General features: G+C 37.9%; 2 protein-coding genes across 2 annotated transcripts in view; both read left to right on the top strand.

The window, feature by feature from the left end:
- Positions 1 to 19535, top strand: part of LOC149793553 (uncharacterized) — a 278258-nt gene that overhangs the window by 26631 nt on the left and 232092 nt on the right. The gene's annotated exons all lie outside the window — the stretch shown is intronic.
- Positions 7403 to 19535, top strand: part of LOC149793558 (uncharacterized) — a 40125-nt gene continuing 27992 nt past the window's right edge. The window contains exons 1-2 of the mRNA XM_089968907.1: positions 7403 to 7641; positions 9462 to 9767. Of these exons, the coding sequence (XP_089825033.1) occupies positions 7449 to 7641; positions 9462 to 9767 (499 nt within the window). The 5' untranslated portion in view covers positions 7403 to 7448. The remainder of the gene's footprint in view (positions 7642 to 9461; positions 9768 to 19535) is intronic.

Raw genomic sequence — 19535 nt, 5'->3', positions numbered from 1 at the left:
ACATCCTTTCACTCAAATGTAATGACTTATCTCTATTAAGTAGTCATACTTTCGATGTTAAACTTATATATGTCCTTTTTGAAATCGGTTACCTCTACCATTTTTGGTCGATGTACAATGCATGGCTGTTACATGTTATTGGATAGCTGGCGTTACATACTAAGGGAGAGAACTCATGAAATCCATTACATGTTGCTTGTACAAAGCACTGAAACATCTTCTGATTGATCCACCAAGGGCTAGATATGGTTAACATATTGGAACCATGGCTAACAAAGTTGTTGTGCATTTCAAGGTCATGGAAACCATTAGGAATTATAGCAGTACTTGTTTTATTGTTGTCGTTAATGAAACAAAACATTATTTTCCCAATCATGGGAAATAATGCAATAACCAGTAACAATAAATATTCTCTGCTTTAAAATGAATAGTTAACCATATATGTCAAAAAACTGACCAGTAAAATTAGATTTCTTAATTAGGTTCTTCTTCTATTGCAATAAATAATTTACACAGAGTAAATTATTTACCTGTGTTTGCCTATTTCTTCAGTGTTTATGTTACAACCTTGTTTATATATATATATATATATATATATATATATATATATATATATATATATATATATCTCCATATTAACACTTATGTATGAGTGCAGTTTTATATCCTTGTATCTAAGATATACATTAACAAATGCCATCTTTCACACAAAAACTTCATTATCACTTATTTATTTATTAAACATCGATATTATTTAACTTACTAATTTTTGAAGTAACTCTCCAATCATATCTTGTAACAGTCAACTGATCAGCTTTTCCTTAGAAACTTTTCAAACAAACCCAAGTAAAGCTGCACCAAATATCACACTATAATATCAGAGAGCTCATTATTCAGGCTGATCGGACAGCAGCTCATAAACTGGCGGCTGATATATGAAAATGTAGACATGCCAATTCAAAACATGACCTGTTGTTTTTAATTTTTGATTCCATCTTCATATTGTTCTGTCTCACAAACCAAGTCTTTTTTCAATTTAATCTCTCTTGGTTGGATAAATTGAGAGGAATTTTACAGCCAAATTTGCATTGTTGTGGCAGAGTTATCTTTATAAAGGATGGTAACCAACTGGATTCAGGTCAGGATATTATTTCTGGGTCAGAACTTAAAATCTGGTCCCAGTCAATTTTTAGAGCATTCTTTTTTCTCTATGATTTTGGTGGCAATGCAAGAGTTAGATTTAGGCATTTTTGGTACTGATTCAAAGGAAATTGTTTAGACGTTAGAATATGAGCAGTCTTGTTTGGTGATCTGTGTGCGTTTTGGTAACAGTGCACAGTGAATGAGGCATTGTTGCTGGTCCGAAAAGAGAAATCAATGGCCCACTGCACATTGTTTTGTTTACATTCCATCCTGCCTTGCAAAACCTGGTGGTTGACCGATGACAAGGACTTCCCCGTGATGTCAGCTTTGAAGATAACTTAGATTAATTTTTTGATTTATTAGGATTTGGACATCATGGAAATTTCAGTACTGCTAAACCAAGGTAGGAACTATATAGGAAAAATAATTGTGATCTGATTCCAACTCTTAAGGAATATGATTTACAGGATGTAATTGGCCTAGACTAAAAGTTGTACAGAATTTTGCACAATGGAATTTAGCAAAGACTAAATAAAGTTTGGGAATATTTTCAGATTAAAAACTATATATATATATATATATATATATATATATATATATATATATATATATAAATTCAACAAATAGATTATTACCCTAGATTGAAAAAGTGGAATTTAAAAGTATTGGTATTGTGAATTAAACCCCCAAAAGTCCTAAAAATTTCATGAGTCCAAAAGTATAGAATATTCGGAATGAATTTCAATTTTGAATATGCTGATATGCCAGTAGCCTTGAATGTGCTAATATGCCAACAGTCTTGATGTGTCACAATGATATACAGACTGTCTTTGAATCAGTTTTCACTAATCCCAAAGTTGTGTTTTAGTCCAAAAGACGATAAGCACTAATTCTGATGACTAATTACAATAAATAATTCTCACATTATCACTGACGAAAAGACTGATTACACTTGACAGATGTTAAAATAGGAATAAAAATTAATTAGACACAATATAAGGACAGGACAAGAGTCATATTCCCATCAAATTCGTAAACAGACTGCTTCTAGAACATTCTAAAGTTTTAAAACTAGCTAGACCTTGATAGAGAGAGAGAGAGATCATAATAACATTATTTGCATAATGTACATAGAGAGAGAGAGATCATAATAACATTATTTGCATAATGTACAATAATGATTCTCGATTCGTCTGTGTGCAGTTTATTTAGCCAAAAGCTTTATAGGAGTGATTTTTGTAAATTATCATAAGCGTGCACAATATTTCTGGAGTCTGTGCTAATTAAACTAAATTGAATGAAACGTATGATATGATTTGGAAAAAGTAAAGAGAAAAACGATCAAATGCACCTTTTCATTTGATCACAGGAGCATCCACTGTACGTACTATCCTGTTGTAATGTGGGGGGGGGGACAATATCGTTAATTTAGTGTAATACAATTCGAAAACAACTTCGAAATAACGTTTCCGGGTCCGTTCTATCTTAACTAGAGGGACAATTTGTTATTTATATCTTTTGAGTAAAATATTGCACGACATTTTGAATTAAAGTGTTAAAGTGAAATCTTGGCATACCGAAGGCATACACTTTGTATTTATTTATCGCCAATAACAAGATTGTGTGTGTAATGCTCTTAGGGCCACCAATGATCTACAAAAGTTGAAGATATGGGATAGTGCGGAAAAGAATTTCACGCCTTTAAAATGGAGCGTATTTCGCGAGTATTTATTATATCAGCAACGGATTATCCTCAGAATAACTGAATTCACAGTATGTTGTCATATACTATTTTTCAATGTTAATTGGTTTTAAAAGCTATAAAAACATGTTTCCCTTATTTGAAACTATCATTTATTTTATATTTCTGTCCGAGCAAAATTGCCCATTGATAGTTATTGGAATTGTATTCAAACTACGATAGGAGCCCCAACAGAACTACATTGCCCCGTAGGGAACCCCATCATGTGACGGCATCACTTTGACAAAGGTTGACTTGAGTATAAAATTATGTGCCTCCTTCTGTTTACATTATTTAAATTTGATGAATGCGAGGCAAGGAAAATGTAAATAGAAGGAAAAAGAAAATATACACTGAAAAGTAAGAGAATCACACAAGTTATCCATATCCATAGATATCACACGGTATATCAAACACTGACAAAAATAATGCATCCCTTCACTGTATGCACAATTCCTTTTATAGGAATGCAGACTTGTGTAACACAGTGCAATCATCATACGAAGCCAAATATAGTCTTAAAAAAATATTTTATTTGCTAAATTATGCAAAAGGGGTCTGGCTGCAAGTTCTTGCACCATTAGATACGCATTACCCATATAGATATAAAGGTACAAACTAATTAAATATGACACGAGGCAGAAAAGAGAAAAACAGAACACAACAAATGAGAAGTGTTAAAAGTTTGAAGTTAACGGTTCGAAAATGGAAAAAGATGTCTCAGGCAAGCAAACACTGGTGCTACCAGACTTGGGGGAAATAACAGTACGAAGTATGTAAATGCACCTGCATCAGCTATAAATGGACCATGGTACTGTCTGAGAAACCAAATAATACTTTTTATTTAGAATGTGTGGAAGAAATCATTAATTAAAATGCTGCGTGTCCTTAATGTACTTTTAAAGAAATCACTATTTAAATTGTTCAGTTTCGAGTTCCACTGAACGAGTATTTGCACAGATGGAAACAATCGTTTCGTTGAAAGTAGTTATTAAATTTTGCCTATTAATTGTGGATCGCGTGCAAATTTAAAAAAGTAATGATATGCATGTCAGAGATTATCAATCAGGTGGTTGTCAGACTGGTTTGTTTTATTTGTCTTAGTGTAAGATCGCTACATTGATTTTTTATTCTAGTTTGAATACTAGAATATTTGCGATCACCACCAATATAATGAAAAAGAACTATGTTGTTTGTGTTTCTTGTTTGTTTTGTTTTTGTGTTCTTTGTCTTTTAGGCGGGATGGGTGGGTGAGTGTAATACACGTCTTAAATTTTAAGAAAGTTCTTTCTGTTTTGACATGTTTAGGTAGATCATTCCATTTGTGGAGACAAGAGTTTGGAAAGATTATTTTGTTCGGTATTTAATCCAGAGAAGATTTTTGGATTTCGTAAAATGTAACTTAACCTTTTTCCCGCCAAAGAAAGAGCCATTTCCTTTAAATAGCTTGGTGAATCAATATAAATACTTATATGAAGAATACAGAGTTTGTTAGATTCTTCTGTCTGGGAGAATGGGCCAGTGGCATTTCGCATACATATTGCGTGAGTGGGTACTTTTAGTTTGACTTGTGCCTATCCTTCTAGCGTCAATACAAGAACATCCATCCGCAACGACGTTTGAATATTCTAATATAGGCCGTATGTATGTATGTATTTATGTATGCATGCATGTATGTACGTATTGTATATTTCTAGAAGTGGAAGAAAGAGAAGTGTCGTTGGCAAATGAACTGGCGAGAGTAAGTAGACCATCAACTATCAACAATATCATTGATATATGCAGATAGTAATAATAGCCCTAGAACTGAACCTTGCACCACCCTAGCTGAAGGTGCCTGGGCAGTAGATTCTACAGTTTTCGCAAAAGCAGTGTTTTCTTTCGGAAAGATAGGTGGTGAGTCACTTAACCACATTTGAATCTAATCCATAGCTTTCAAGCTTACGGATAAGACCTTTAAGCCAAACATGGTCAAATGCTTTCATAGTCCTATAAATCACCCCCCCCCCATCTGTGTTAATACTGATGGACGATCTATGGATATGATGTCACCTGTTTATTAAAATGTGCAAATTTGCTGCGTGAACACACCTGCTTATAGTTTAGACACTTACCGGTATTTGGTAACTACCATATCTAGCGCGAACTTAAAAATAGCCACAGGACAGAAGGTTATGTTATTCCACGTGGATTTATGGGTCGCCAAACATAGGATTTTATCCGGAAAAGACATGTATATATCACTTAAAAAGAACCTTTAAGCCGACGGCAGCTAATGACCGCGAGAAATATTGGTAAGTGTATAAAAAATACAAAGATGTGTGCAGACAAGCGTGACAGCAGATTTTTGCAGATTTTAATGAAGAGGCGATATCAGCCCCTAAACCGCCAGTCAAGATTATTATAGGCTTGGGGCTGATTTATCGACCTAATGCTTTCCATGCATATTAAATTATTACACACATCTTCGCCACTGCTGGGTGTTTCACAGATTCTGATATAGACATCTATTAGATGGTACACAGCTAAGTGATCTGGAAGAAAGGGCAGTTGATATTCCTAAGTAAGATCACTCTCATGTACATAATCGTATACGTATTTAAAAATGACACATTATTTGATTTAATGTACACAGCTAAGTAAAATAATGGGTCTGTAATTAGTGGAATGGTGTTTTCTATCTTTTCTATGTACTGACATTACTACTGTCTTTTCCAAAATATTGAAAATAACTACTACGCTTGATTCCATATTACAAAAATATTGATAAGAACCTTCTACACTTGATTTAAACCGTCTCAGATATTGATAGTAACCTACTTTATTATATAATCATATTTTTCTCCGTTAACTTTACATTGTCAGAATCGTGCAGTATATTTTCGATACTGACCACCTTTATACTGCACGTCACATGTGTTTAAAAATAGTATAGTGCATTAGGAGCTACTTTGTAAAAAACCATGTACACTCATGTCGTAGACGTTTTTGGTTGATAAGATTAGTTTTTGAATGAAATAGAAAGTAGAGATGATAAAGTTAACGACGTGGATGAGTTCACTGAGTCACAAACAAAATTTTGAAACAAGCAAACGAATGAACGTGATATTCGCAATGTCAGCAACAAACGTAAGAGACGCAGTAATTGAAAATACGATTCTGGCATCTAATCAATTATTTAGGAGAACTATTCGTAACTTTTCAATTACTTTGCTTTATGTAGTATATTCCTTTATTATTAAACCTTAGGAAAGAAAAAGAAATGAGCATATAATAAAAAGGTTTCTGATTTTGTTTTGGAAGATATGAACTCGTTTTTTTTTTTAATACTAATACTTAACTCCCAAGGTCGTGCAGTATATCTCAGAAAAAGAAAAAAAAACTCGCTCATATTTTCCCACAGAAATGCAGTAACCTATAAATACATGGCAGGCGCACCGAATTAAGAAGTTATATAATATGGTGCAATAGAAAGTTATATTCATTTATATTTCTTGCTTATGTGATTGATTGCACGCTAAACTAAATAGCTTCATCTACGGTAGTTCTGTTGGAAGAGCGTCATAATTATTTTCCAAGGGTCGTAGGCTAGAAACCCACCCAGGCCAGCAATGGTCTACCGTCTTGGCATGCCCTTGGCCATGACACGTAGCTCCCAATTCCTCTGCATGATATAGCGTATAATGTGTCGAAAGTTCCATTTAATCTAAAAGCCAACAACTTTAAATTATACATTGGAATCATAGTCTTCTCGGTGATTTCAGCCTGTCTGTGGTACCATCGTAAATAATTTGCATTTATCTGTTGAATACTTGTGCTTCTTTGATAAAGCAACTACAGTGTTTATTGTATCTTCATTATATTGTAGAATTCGTTTTTGAAGCTAATATGAAGCAGAATGGTTTCATTTTTATTGTACTCTAAATCATTTTGTCTTACTAAATGGATGCGTTACATAAGGTTGTCCCTCTTCCAAAGAAGAAATAAAAATATGTCCTTTCCTCGATCCCATTTCCATTGAGGTCATCAAATTAAAACATGGTTACTGTACAGATCACTTGCTTATGGTAATGTGCATATCGAACTGAATCAGAAAGAACACTAGGAACACGTAAACATAAAATGTGTAAAGCAAATATATTTATCTCACTCAGAACTGCCAGAAACTTCCCCCATAGGAACCTCTAAACTACCGAAAATTGGTAAAAGTGGCACCTATTATGTATTTCTATCCAAAGAATATTGTCTATAAATAGTTATTGTCAATCGCTCGATAATTGAATTCACTACATGTTATAATGCACGATTTTTAAAAAAATAATAAATATAGAACTGAATATGAACAAATTCTGCCATTATATCAATTTGCAAATCTTGTACATAAAATGGCAATTATAAAGAAACGTCAATAGCCTGTCAGATAGCAATTCCTTAGTAAAACAGTTTACTACTTTTGAAAGCCTCATTATAAATTACGTGGCACACTACGAAACAACTAGAAACTTTTTTCTGTTTTGAGGGCCGCCAGGAAACCGCATCACATTAATTGCGTGATTGTTGTCGGATGTGCCACAGTAGGCTCTTTTATTTCGTTTGTACAGATATCACTGAGGACAGAAACCTTGACTCGTCAAGCGTTAAAGAGCTTCCCATTAAACAGTCTGATCTGCACACTATATCTAACAAGATGGATCGCATTGCTACTATAATCTTACTATATTTTGTGTTTTATGTGAAGACAATTGCCGAATGCAGTAGTAAGTATAACTGTATGTTCTTCCAAATTCAATGTAAAGTTTTTATTTTCTTTCTGCAGAGATTATTTATAGTAAATCACTCGCATCACATTGTAGTTTAGATTTTGCAAAGTATGCCGTGAATAATATGTGGGTGGGGGTGGGTGGGTTGTTTAAAAAGGCCACGAAAGGCAGGCAAAATAATTTTATGTTAGTATCGTTTTGTTCTCCAAATGAAATGCAAAGCATGGGGTCGAATTATGTTTTGTCTTCTCTCAGGATATGATAGATAATTTCAAATTTGCATGTCGCTTGTCGATCCAGTTTTCTTAAAACGAAACTATCCTCTAATCTGTTATGGAAACCAAACTTTGCATACAGCTTACGTTCATAAAATTAGGTTGCATGCCTAGCAAGAAGCACTAAATATATAGAATATATATTTGACAACAGCTCAAAAATATCGCCAAAGTTGCATTTGACGTTGCCTTTTATTAGCTCGGTCGGGACATTGCATAAAGTGTTGATTCACTCCCACAGGACTTGAAGTGTTGTCTCATAGTTTCCTTTGTTGAATCTAATGTGGCCGAAGAAACATATTAGAAGAAATTTGTTATTAGGATGAAATGAGAAATTTGTATAGTACGTATCAAATTCTTTTGACGTCTAGACATTATGTTCGCAATTGATAACTTACATTTCCGTAACTCTCATGAAAGGTGCATATGGTGATCTACCAAAAGAATAAGGGTGCCTATTTTGCATGCACTTCTTCGGACGTTATGGTCTATTTTATTGAAAAAATTACCTTCGTAATATACCACGTCCGCATTAAAAAATTATAATCACTTCGACAAAGTGCAGCTTATGCTGTGATACCATGTTGTCAGGACAGATTAAGGAGACGAAGGGTCTAAGGCTAATTACAGGTAATGGTCTAAGTATGCATTGCATATTGCAAAAAAAGTATGAAGTCATCAAACATACTATTTATTTATCTATGTAAAGTTAACAAATTTATTCGACTCGTGGTAAATTCATCAAACTTAAATCACCCAGAACACTCATTTCTTTAAATAAACAACAGGAGGGACCGAGCTTGTATGTATTGATCTTTTAGTCGTTGTTCTACCGAATTTGTTGACCATTTATCTGGTACAAAACTTCGATTTCTCCATACGTAACTTAACCGAACATCATCTATTCGAGATTGTGCTTCAAATAACCATTTAATGTCATATTAGCTATCACCAAGTGTTTGTATTAGAGAAAGTACATCCACTGGAAAATATTTCTTTATAACCGCTAATCACTTTACCCCAGTAGTTTATCATGCGACTTTTTATTTATGACTATAGCAGTATTAGTGTATGGATTAATCCGGTCTTGTGTGCCATGTATCGTTGAAGCATGATTAAGTCGAGGCAGGTATATTTTATTTTATTGTGTTTGTTGTAAAAAGAGTAAAAATTGCAAATTGTATGGCGTTCGAACTGTTTATTAAATATTCTAGATAGGGACATATTCTATTTCCTTAACAATGAATGTTCTGTTATAATTATAAAAAAACACAACTGTCAGTTAGAAATACCTCTAATAACACAATGAGAGACTACATATGTTCTTACTTCCGCGTATGGTTCCGTTTTATGTAAGAAGATTTGTTCGTTATCAATTCCAAAGTTCAGGAAGCACCCATCCGGTCTTACTGTTTATCATTTAATACTGGCATCTTGGATTTTAAGGTGAAAGTGTTTCACTTACTTTTCCAGAGAATTTCTTACATTTGCATTGCATGCTTCATGCTATCTATTTTAATTATGCCCGATTTTGATCTTTAGCTGATACATTTGTCATCGCCGGATGCAACATTTCTCTTAACTGGACATTAGGGAATAAAGAAATTACAACCTTGAAAGCCGACATCCTTCATTCGTTAGGGAACAAAATTGCTGAGCTTACAGATGGTCAGTGCAATATTTTGGACAATTCATCAAGCTACTGCAACACATCAAAACGGGATCATCGGTGGATCTTATCTCTGGATATATTTAACGTATCTCCTGTACAGAGCGGCAACTATACACTTCAAGAGTATACAGGATTTGTTAAAAGCAACACCAGTTCTATCAACCTGGTAGTAATAGGTAAGTCATAATATCAAAAGCGAAATTGCAACGTTTAAGGAAAAACCTATATAAAAAATTCAGTATTCATTTTTCTCTTTATTTATTAATATTTAGTCTTTTTCATTATAGAATCAGACATTTTAATGCTGGAGGAGCCGATAACTTCTCTTAGTATGAATACTGTGGAATTTTAGGTGGAAAAGTGTCAAAAAATACCCCCAAACAATCGAATTTTAAATGTACATGAACCGGTATACTAAGATTGTGACTGACGTATCCAGAATAAAGAACCTTGACTTCTCCAGAAAACTATGACGGCTATTCAACAGACAGTGATCTTTATGTAATGCAAGTAATATATGAGTTAATTTAAACTAGTGAAATATATATTGAGTGACCTTAGTAGTCTTTACAATCTGATTGAATCCTTTTCAATTGTATTAAAATTATCTTGCACAAGCAGAAGTAGCTTTTATGTGGATCTGTTTCTAGAAAATATTTCCTAAACATACAAACTTTCAATGCCTTTAGAAACTTTTAAAGGCCAATACGGCAAAACAAAGACTAGGGCCTATAGAGCAAGCCATAGGGTATAACTGAATACATGCATACACTGTTTATGTAACCTATCGTCCTTATATATATATATATATATATATATATATATATATATATATATATATATATATATATATATATATCGCAATGAACACCGAAATGAGAGTCAGTATGGTGCAAGAAAATGAACTGTTCAAGATTGATTTGTGTCAAAACATACCTTATTCATTGAACTAGTGTCAGAGTCCACTACGACAAGGCAAACTTTAACGCATCTACTTCAAGATTTCTCAACACACTAAATACTAAAGCTTACTAGAAAAGAGATTGGGATGCCCATTCATTGTGTCAGAATTTAGATTTCGTAGAGTTGATCCTTATCAAGGTCTGGTTGTCAACTAGACAACATAAACTACTTAGCACATTGATTGACAGCTTAAGCTTAATGCCTGATAGATAAACCGTAACTGTTAATTGACTGTAAAGGAAGGGTTGTTAGCCAAGTACGCATGCACCAAATGGTGGTCAATAATCATATTGTCATTCACGCAATGTTTAAAACAATGATTTATTTCCAGCTACTCAACGAATCACAATCCATGAATAACATATGCTACATACCCATTTCTAGAGGCCAGCCGCTTTTGAACATCAGCCTTTAAAGATTACAAATCAATATAACAACAAAACAAACTAACCTACCTGGTAAAAATTCTTGCAAAAAATAAGTAGTGTCATGGTCATTAGTGATGACCGCTAGTGACAAGTTGGAGTACTGAAGCTTTCGAGCAATATATTCACATAGTTAAGGGTTCAAACCATAACAATTATGAAAAAGGTATTGACTGATGTTGATTTGCTTCTGCTGCACATGGTTAAATTCACATTTTTATGTAAGAATCCTTGCATAGGAAACAACGTGTGCCACAGTAGCTCCATAAATTTGCACAGGTTGAATACTTTAGCTTCACCTTTCTTATTGAGCACATAGAGAAAAGTGTGTGCTTGTGAGTGAATATTTGCTCACAAGTGTATGCTGGAGAATGAATGCTTGCCTTTTTTGAAATTTCATCTGAGTTCCTACAGCGACAGCCAGCGAAACCGTTTATTGATTTCTCAGTGTCGTATACTTTTGCTGAAATATTATAAATATTGCAACCATTTATTTTTCGATAAAAGACATAAGTCTCAATCACCTCTCCTTACGTTCATTATCTACCAGAGTATACAGCGCTAGGGCATATTTAAGTGACATCATATCGATGAAATCATACCTTTAGGATGAAGCCATTTCGAGCTGCGAATTTAAAGTTCTTTTGACAAAATCAGATATCTTTAATAACTCGTCAAAAGTAGACAATACATATATTATGATTGCACAAGAAACAAGACTATTACCAAGCTTCTCACAGCGTATTCTCTCTCAGAATATATCACTGCTGAAAGGTTGTTTTGATCATAGGGTCATCTAAGTCTAAGTAAATCGTCTCTGTGCATTAATACACGAATACGTTGACTTGATCATATCATATCTTATCACAGATTAAAATCAAATAAAATAAAAAATAATCAGACTATATAAGACGGTTCAAATGTGCTTCCTTGTGAGTAGTGAAGTGGGATACCCTGGAGACAATGGGAATTACCATTACAGGACCCCTTGGGACAATGGAAATTTAACATGGGGAAAAATCATGGGACAATCTGGAGACAATGGAAATTTAACATGGGGAAAAATCATGGGACAATCTGGGGACAATGGAAATTTAACATGGGGAAAAATCATGGGACAATCTGGGGACAATGTAAATTTAACATGGGAATAGATTGAGGGTCTGTTGAGCGACAAAATGGAACAGGGTCGGGACCCTATTTTAATAAGGTCCCGACCTGAGGGGTCTATGGAAAGGGAACAGGGGAGAGGGATAGAACACACACACACACACACACACACACACACACACACATTAAATACAAAAATGGGGTAGGCAATTGAAAGTCGATCTCTTTTCGAGAAATGTGGGTGGCCCTGAAAAGGGCCTTTGGGTTTATATATGTCCTTAACATAAAGGGCATTTGTGACTTCTTCTTGTCCTTAGGCTTCGCGTCACTGTAGGACCGTAAATCAGGACTCTTTTGAGGCATCCTTGCCTCTCCACGTAAATCCTACGTATCCATAGGTTGCTGGCGGTCCTATGGACAACTGTCCATTCGGATCGGACATACATCGGTATGTCCGTCCTGAACATCATCGAAGACACAAGGGTTGATGATTCGACTGTGGTCCACATCTTGAGGCGCCGAGAACAGGTGAATCAATGCAGTGAACTGCGCTTATTTATAGGTAGAGGAAGGATTGAAACGGATTGAGTTCATTGACCAATCCAAACACGCGTTACAAAATTCAGTCAGCCCGCATCCAATCCGAAAAGAACAGTCTGTGACGTCACGTGGTCTATATAGATTCGCTAGCGCCTGTGCGCTGTCAATCCATGCGACAGTTATTCAACATGACGGAAACTCAGAAAACGATCTTTGGGGTGCACCAGCAGTGGAGACTACACAAGGGAACCCGGACTTACTTTCAGAAGAGGTGAATTGGGATTTTGTGGATTTTCTTACCTCGCAAGAATTTGTTCCGGAACCTTCATTACCACACGTGGAGAATTTTAGACAGAGACAGAAAGAAGAATTGGAGAAATTTATATAACGACAAAAGGAAGCGGAACAAGCTTTTCTTTTACAGCAACAACAGCAAGAAGAGTTAAGAAAAAAACAACAACAACAACAACAAGCAGCAGCAAAGAAACAAGAGGGTGAAAATCAAACAGTCACGGTACTGTTAGACATTTTAGCGGAGTTAAGAAGTCTGAAACAAATGTATCAGACTTCTTTATCACGACCGAAGAGAATACGAACTTCCCGAGCTAAACACACCAACCCTGTGACTAAGCCTACCAGCCTTAGTGATTTCAACCCAATCATCATCATCAGAAGTAGGCCTCGGCCGTGGCAAAGGCTTAAGGCAGTTAAAGTTGATTGCTTAAACTCACCCCTTACACCAAAAACCAAAGGCCCTTTTCAGGGCCACCCACTTCTCTCGACAAGAGATCGACTTTCAATTGCCAATAACTCAAAAAAAAAAAAAAAAAAAAAAAAAATTACCCCTATAGTACGTGTATATGAGTGCGTGAGTGTAGCTTCTTATTTAAAATCAAAACTCAAAGACATTTACCTTATATAATTAATGTATTCTTTTATCAATAGTTACAATCCAATTCACAATTCACAACAGAGCACTTTAAAAAGTACATTCACTTCTTGTGTCTCACTGTTTAGTCTCTCTGTTTTTTAAATTTCTTCACCGTCACAGTCTTTTCCTCCTCTTCCTACTCACTTTCTTCCCTTCTTCTTTTCTTCTCCTGTTTCTTTTTCTTTACCTGGCTGCTTTCTTCCTCTGAAGAATCCCTCTCTTCTTCTGAAGAATCCCTCTTCTTCTGACTCCTCTTGTTTCTTTTTTGGGCAATCTGGAGACCAATGTCCTTTTTCTTTACAATAATAACAGGTATCTTGACTTTTGTCTTTTCTAGCCCCTTTTTTTCTTTTTTGACGGTCTGGACACTCTGAAGACCAATGCCCTTTCTTTTGACAGATATAGCAAGTATCTTGACTTTTATCTCGAAAGGAAGGAGAGTAGTCCGTCGGCTGGTCTGAAGAAAATTTTCTAATGACCCCTCGCAAAGCTCTGATGAAACGTTCGATTTGGCTAGTCTCTTCCATCGTTGTGCTCAGTTAGAGCGTGAAATGAATAGTGAAAGGACAAGACACACACCCTTTTATATACGCTGGTCTGCCATGACTATAAATTAGTCTATGGTGTTTAAACTTGAGTCATTTGACGTTTTGCACTCAAGATGAAACGATCCAATTCATTTGAGAAGAAAGAAGAAGAAAGTAAGAGGCAGAAACGTGATCTATCGCCTCGTACCAGAGCTGAAGTCTTGGCACAAATTCATGCCAGTGATTTTGAAGAGGACATGAGTGAACCAGAATCCAAACCCTCTAAACAAAGTTCACCACCCTTAGTCAACCCTGAAAAATACTATTCCATTCGAGAGACGGAAAAGCGCTCCTCTAGAAAATTTAGAACCACGGCTTACAAATACACGGTGAAGTTTAAAGATTTCAAGTCCGAAGTACCGTTAAAGAAAGCAGAAGGGTTCATCACTGGGGTGTGGGATTCTTTGCTCACCACACTCAAGCGACAATGTCAACCCAAAGAAGACGATCGCTTGAGACTCTCCATACAACACGAAGGTTTGAAATCCCCTGTTTGGATCGAGTTTAGCACCCCTGCAGAATTGACCGCTTCCAAAGTCATGGACAAAATTCAACACGTACAACAATCCAATGACCAGTTTGACATCACCGATGGAAAAGCAACACTGGACATGACCCACGTCTCTCCTCCTCAAGGGACTGGACGCAAAAAGATGTTATTGGTGGACGAGCTTCGCAGCACCAAAAGAAGTCTCGTCCGAATTCACAACCCTCAAGACCAGATGTGTTTAGCCAGGGCTATCGTGGTGGGACGAACCTATGCCAACAAAAACGACACGGTAGAATGGAAAAGAGCCTGGAAAACTATTCAAAAATCGGACCGAGCCAAACAACGAAGTGAAGCAGAACTCCTGTTGCAACAAGCCGACTTGCCCAAAGACAAACCCTGTGGCATTCCTGAAATGCAAAAATTGCAAGATGTCCTAGCTCCACGATACACCTTGAAAGTGTACCCTCAAGAAGTGCGCGGACCTCTGTTGTTTCGAGGGAAATACTTTAAGGGCGGAAAATACATTCATGTCTATTATCACGATGACCATTTCGATACCATTACCAGTATCACTGCATTCCTGGGAAACGGTTATTACTGTGAGAAATGTGACTATGGCTATAACAATCTAGAGCAACACAAACATTGCGGATCGAAATGCTCAGGATGTTTGGCCTCTCCACCCTGTCTGAGCGAAGGGCAAAAACCATTGCATTGTCTTGCTTGTCTGCGCACGTTTGTCAGCCCTGCCTGTTACCAACAACATCTGAAGACGCAAGGTTCACAGCAGAAATGTGCTTGTCAACTGCTGAGATTGTGCCTTACGTGTGGACAAGGCATACGTACCAATAATGCCAAGGCACACGTATGTTCAGGAAAGATAAAATGTCACATTTGTCACCACATCGTAGACTTGGAACACCAATGCTACGTGCAAAAATACCAACCCCCACCAGAGAAAGAGGACGGTCACAAGAAGAAAGGCAATTTCATCTTTTTCGATTTCGAATGCATGCAAGAAACTGGCATTCACGTTCCTAATTTCTGCGTGGCTCATCGAGCGTGCGAGAAGTGCATTCAAGAACCTATCTTCAGTCATTGCCCTCACTGCAGCAAGATTCCTGGAGGACGGGAAAAAATCTTTCGGGGACCGAACATGCTAGCCGATTTCGCTCGATGGGTCTTAGACCCCATCGACAAGACGTGGAGCCAAGAGGACATCGAACGTTACGGAGATTGTCATCGTCATGCCACGGTGATGGCTCACAATTTCTCCGGATACGATGGACAGTTTCTTTTGAGATACTATACGAAACAAGGCACCGAGCGTCCTAAAGTGACTTTGAACGGAGCCAAAATCATTTTCATGCAAGTGGGACAAGTACAGTTTAAAGATTCGATGAGTTACTTGGCCATGCCTTTGAGCCGAATGCCTAAAACGTTTGGAATGACAGAAATGGCTAAAGGGTACATTCCACACTTTTTCAATACGGAAGCCAATCAACACACCGTTCTACCCCATTTATCTGAGACTCACTATTACGACCCTGACAACATGCGTACCGAACAACGAGAAGCTTTCTACGCTTGGTACCAGGCTCACGCCTCGGACCCTTTCGACGTTCAGGAAGAAATGTTAAAGTATTGTCGTTCCGACGTGGACATTTTACGACGTTGCTGTGGAAAACTTCGAGAACTGTTCATGGAACACGGAGGGGTCGATCCTTTGAAAGAAGCTTGCACCATTGCCAAAGCGTGTTCCTTAGTGTACCGGCAACGATTCATGCCTGAAAACACCGTGGCTGTCATCAGTCCTCAAACGACCAACCTTGTCAAACGTCAATACTCGGTCAAAGCCCTACGCTGGTTACATTACTTGTGCGACAAGGAAGACAAATGGATTCAGCATGCCAGCAACGGAGGAGGCGAAAAGACCATCGGAACGCATTCGGTCGATGGCTGGGACTTAGAAAACCCCAAGAGCGTGTACGAGTTTAACGGTTGCTTATTTCACGGATGTCCCGTCTGTTACCCTGACCGTGGAACTACAAATCAGTTTTTACAACGAACCATGGAAGACGTGTACCAGGACACTTGTCAGCGACGCCTAAAGTTAGAACAGGAAGGATACCAAATGGTGGAAATGTGGGAACACGAGTACGATCACCGTTTGAAAACCGATCCCGAATTGAAACGCATCGTGGAAAGTTACCAGTTCATGGACCCGCTGAACCCGAGGGATAGTTTGTACAGAGGAAGGACCAATGCCACCTGTTTGCTGTACCAAGCCGACGAAGAGAAAGGAGAAGAAATCAAATACTTGGACGTGTGTTCGCTGTATCCCTACGTGTGCAAATATTGTCGCTTTCCTGCAGGGCACCCACAATTGTTCACGGAACACATCGGCCTGAAAAACATTCGACAATACGAAGGCTTGATCAAGTGCAAAGTTTTGCCTCCCACGGACTTTTACCATCCCGTGTTACCTCACCATTGTCAAGGCAAACTGATGTTTCCTTTGTACCGTACTTGTGCCGAAACGTGCAACCAAGATCAACCTTGCCAGCACACCCACGAAGAACGCGCCTTGACGGGGACGTGGGTCAGCATAGAATTGTTCAAAGCTCTGGACATGGGATATCAACTGTTAGAAGTGTACGAAATTTGTCACTTTCCCAAGACACAACAATACCACAAGGGTGACCCCACGCAGAAAGGTATTTTCGCAGACTACGTGGATGCCTTTTTGAAACTGAAACAAGAAGCCAGTGGCTATGCTTCCTGGTGTCACACTCCCGAAGACCAAAAGACATTCAAAGAGAAATACTGGGCACAAGAAGGCATTAATTTAGATCACATCGAGAAAAACGAAGGCAGGCGATCGTTTGCCAAAGTGATGTTAAATTGCTTGTGGGGTAAAATGGCACAACGTCCGTGTTTACCCAAGACGGAGTATTTGACAGAACCTTCCCGCTACTTTCAGATGATTCACGACAAAACCAAATTCATGAAACACGTGGACGTCGTTCGCGAGGATTTGATCTTGGTCAATTACGAAGAAGATCTGGACTTTGTACAAGACGACCCTTTTGGAAATGTCATCATTGCGGCTTACGTGACAGCTCATGCTCGCTTAAAATTGTACGAAGCTTTAGAACTGTTAGGGGAACGCGTCCTGTACTTTGACACGGACAGTTGCATTTACATCCATCACCCGAGTCAACAGCACCCTGACATCGAAGGAGACCGTTTAGGAGCCTGGACAGACGAGCATTCCGACGACAAGATTCTAAGTTTCGTCAGTGGCGGTCCAAAAAATTACGGCTACGAATACCGCGACAAACAAGGAGAAGAGCACACGACGTGTAAAGTGAAAGGATTGACTCTGAATTATCGTACCAGTCGTGTGGTCAACTTTGTGGCATTGAAAGAAGCCTTGCAATCTGGAGAAGATGAACACTTTAAAGTGACCACCTATCAACCCAACAAGACTGTACGTTTACCCACCCACCACATCGTCAGTCGACCCTTGGAAAAAGTCAATCAAATCGTGTACCAGAAGCGAGTGCGACTTCCCAATCATTTCACCTTACCGTATAGACACGTCGGTATTGGTCTGTATATAAAAAGGAACCCTAGGCAAGATCGATAGTTCATTGTGACTACCAAGACCAAGTGAACAAGATGAATACTTTCAGAGAAACACAAAACAAGTTTAGAAAGGCACAATTCAAGTTTGGGGCTTCTGAAGTGGAATGCGATTGTGAGCCTTGCAACTTTTCAACCTGTGTTAGTGACAGTACCAGAAGAACCCGTCACCCAGGACAGGACTGTCGTGGACATCCCTGAAAGACCCTTTCGGGACGACACTTGTGTGACCTTACCCCCTATAGAACTGGTCAGAACATTACCCAAACCATGTTGTACAGACACTTGTGTTTATTCCACGTTGATGGTTATCATGTGCCTTTTATCATTGTACTTAAGCCTTTGGCTTTCATGTATTTTTGTATTTCGTATTCATGTTTAAAACATTCAATAAACGTGTCCTGAAAAAAGTATATAAACTCTCGTCTTGTTTGTTTTCGTGTCACAAGTGACATTCCTCACACTATGGCTGCCTCTGTGGTCTCTGCTCCCTCTTCCTCCACTGTCAAAGTCATCGACGAACACTTAGATCGTGCCAGTTGGGAGGCTTTATATCTTCGTCATCCCTTTAACATGCTCATTGCTGGACCTAGCGGTTCAGGCAAAACCGAATTCGTCAAACGCTTGATCGAACATAAACATCATTTGATCGCTCGTCCACCTCAACGCATCGTGTGGTGTTACAAAGAGTGGCAATCGGCGTACAGCCTCTTGCGAGAAAGTCAAGGCCATTCCATCGTGTTTGTGGAAGGCATTCCTAAAGAAGACGACGGCATCGTCTCTGACTCCCGTCAAAACCATTTGGTCATTTTTGACGACATGTTAGGAAAAGACGAAGAAGAAATTAAACTGTGGTTCACGCGCAAAGGGCATCATCGTAATGCCAGTGTCGTTTACATCACCCAAAATTTGTTTCAACAAAGTAAAGCCCATCGCACCATCAGTCTCAATGCGCATTACGTGGTCTTGTTTAAAAGCCCTCGAGATAAATCGCAAGTGCAAGTCATAGCCAAACAGTTAGGGACACCTTGGCTAACTCAGGCGTACGACGATGCCACTCAAACGCCACACGCCTATTTACTTGTCGATTTGAAACCTACGACCCCCGATGATTTGCGATTTCGTACCCACTTGTTTCACCACTGGTGCCAAGACGGAGGGCCTGTCCTGTACACGTCTCCGTCCTCTACTTAACTTCATTCCACAAAAAAATCTATAAAAACCTCAGACCCTTTTCGTCTGTCTCACAC

The sequence above is a fragment of the Sinohyriopsis cumingii genome, chromosome 8, assembly GCF_028554795.1.
Source record: "Sinohyriopsis cumingii isolate HCF-2022 chromosome 8, ASM2855479v2, whole genome shotgun sequence".
In the NCBI taxonomy this organism is placed as follows: Eukaryota; Metazoa; Mollusca; class Bivalvia; order Unionida; family Unionidae; genus Sinohyriopsis; species Sinohyriopsis cumingii.
The sequence above is the reverse complement of the archived record's forward strand: the minus strand, read 5'-3'. Positions and strand labels throughout refer to the sequence as shown.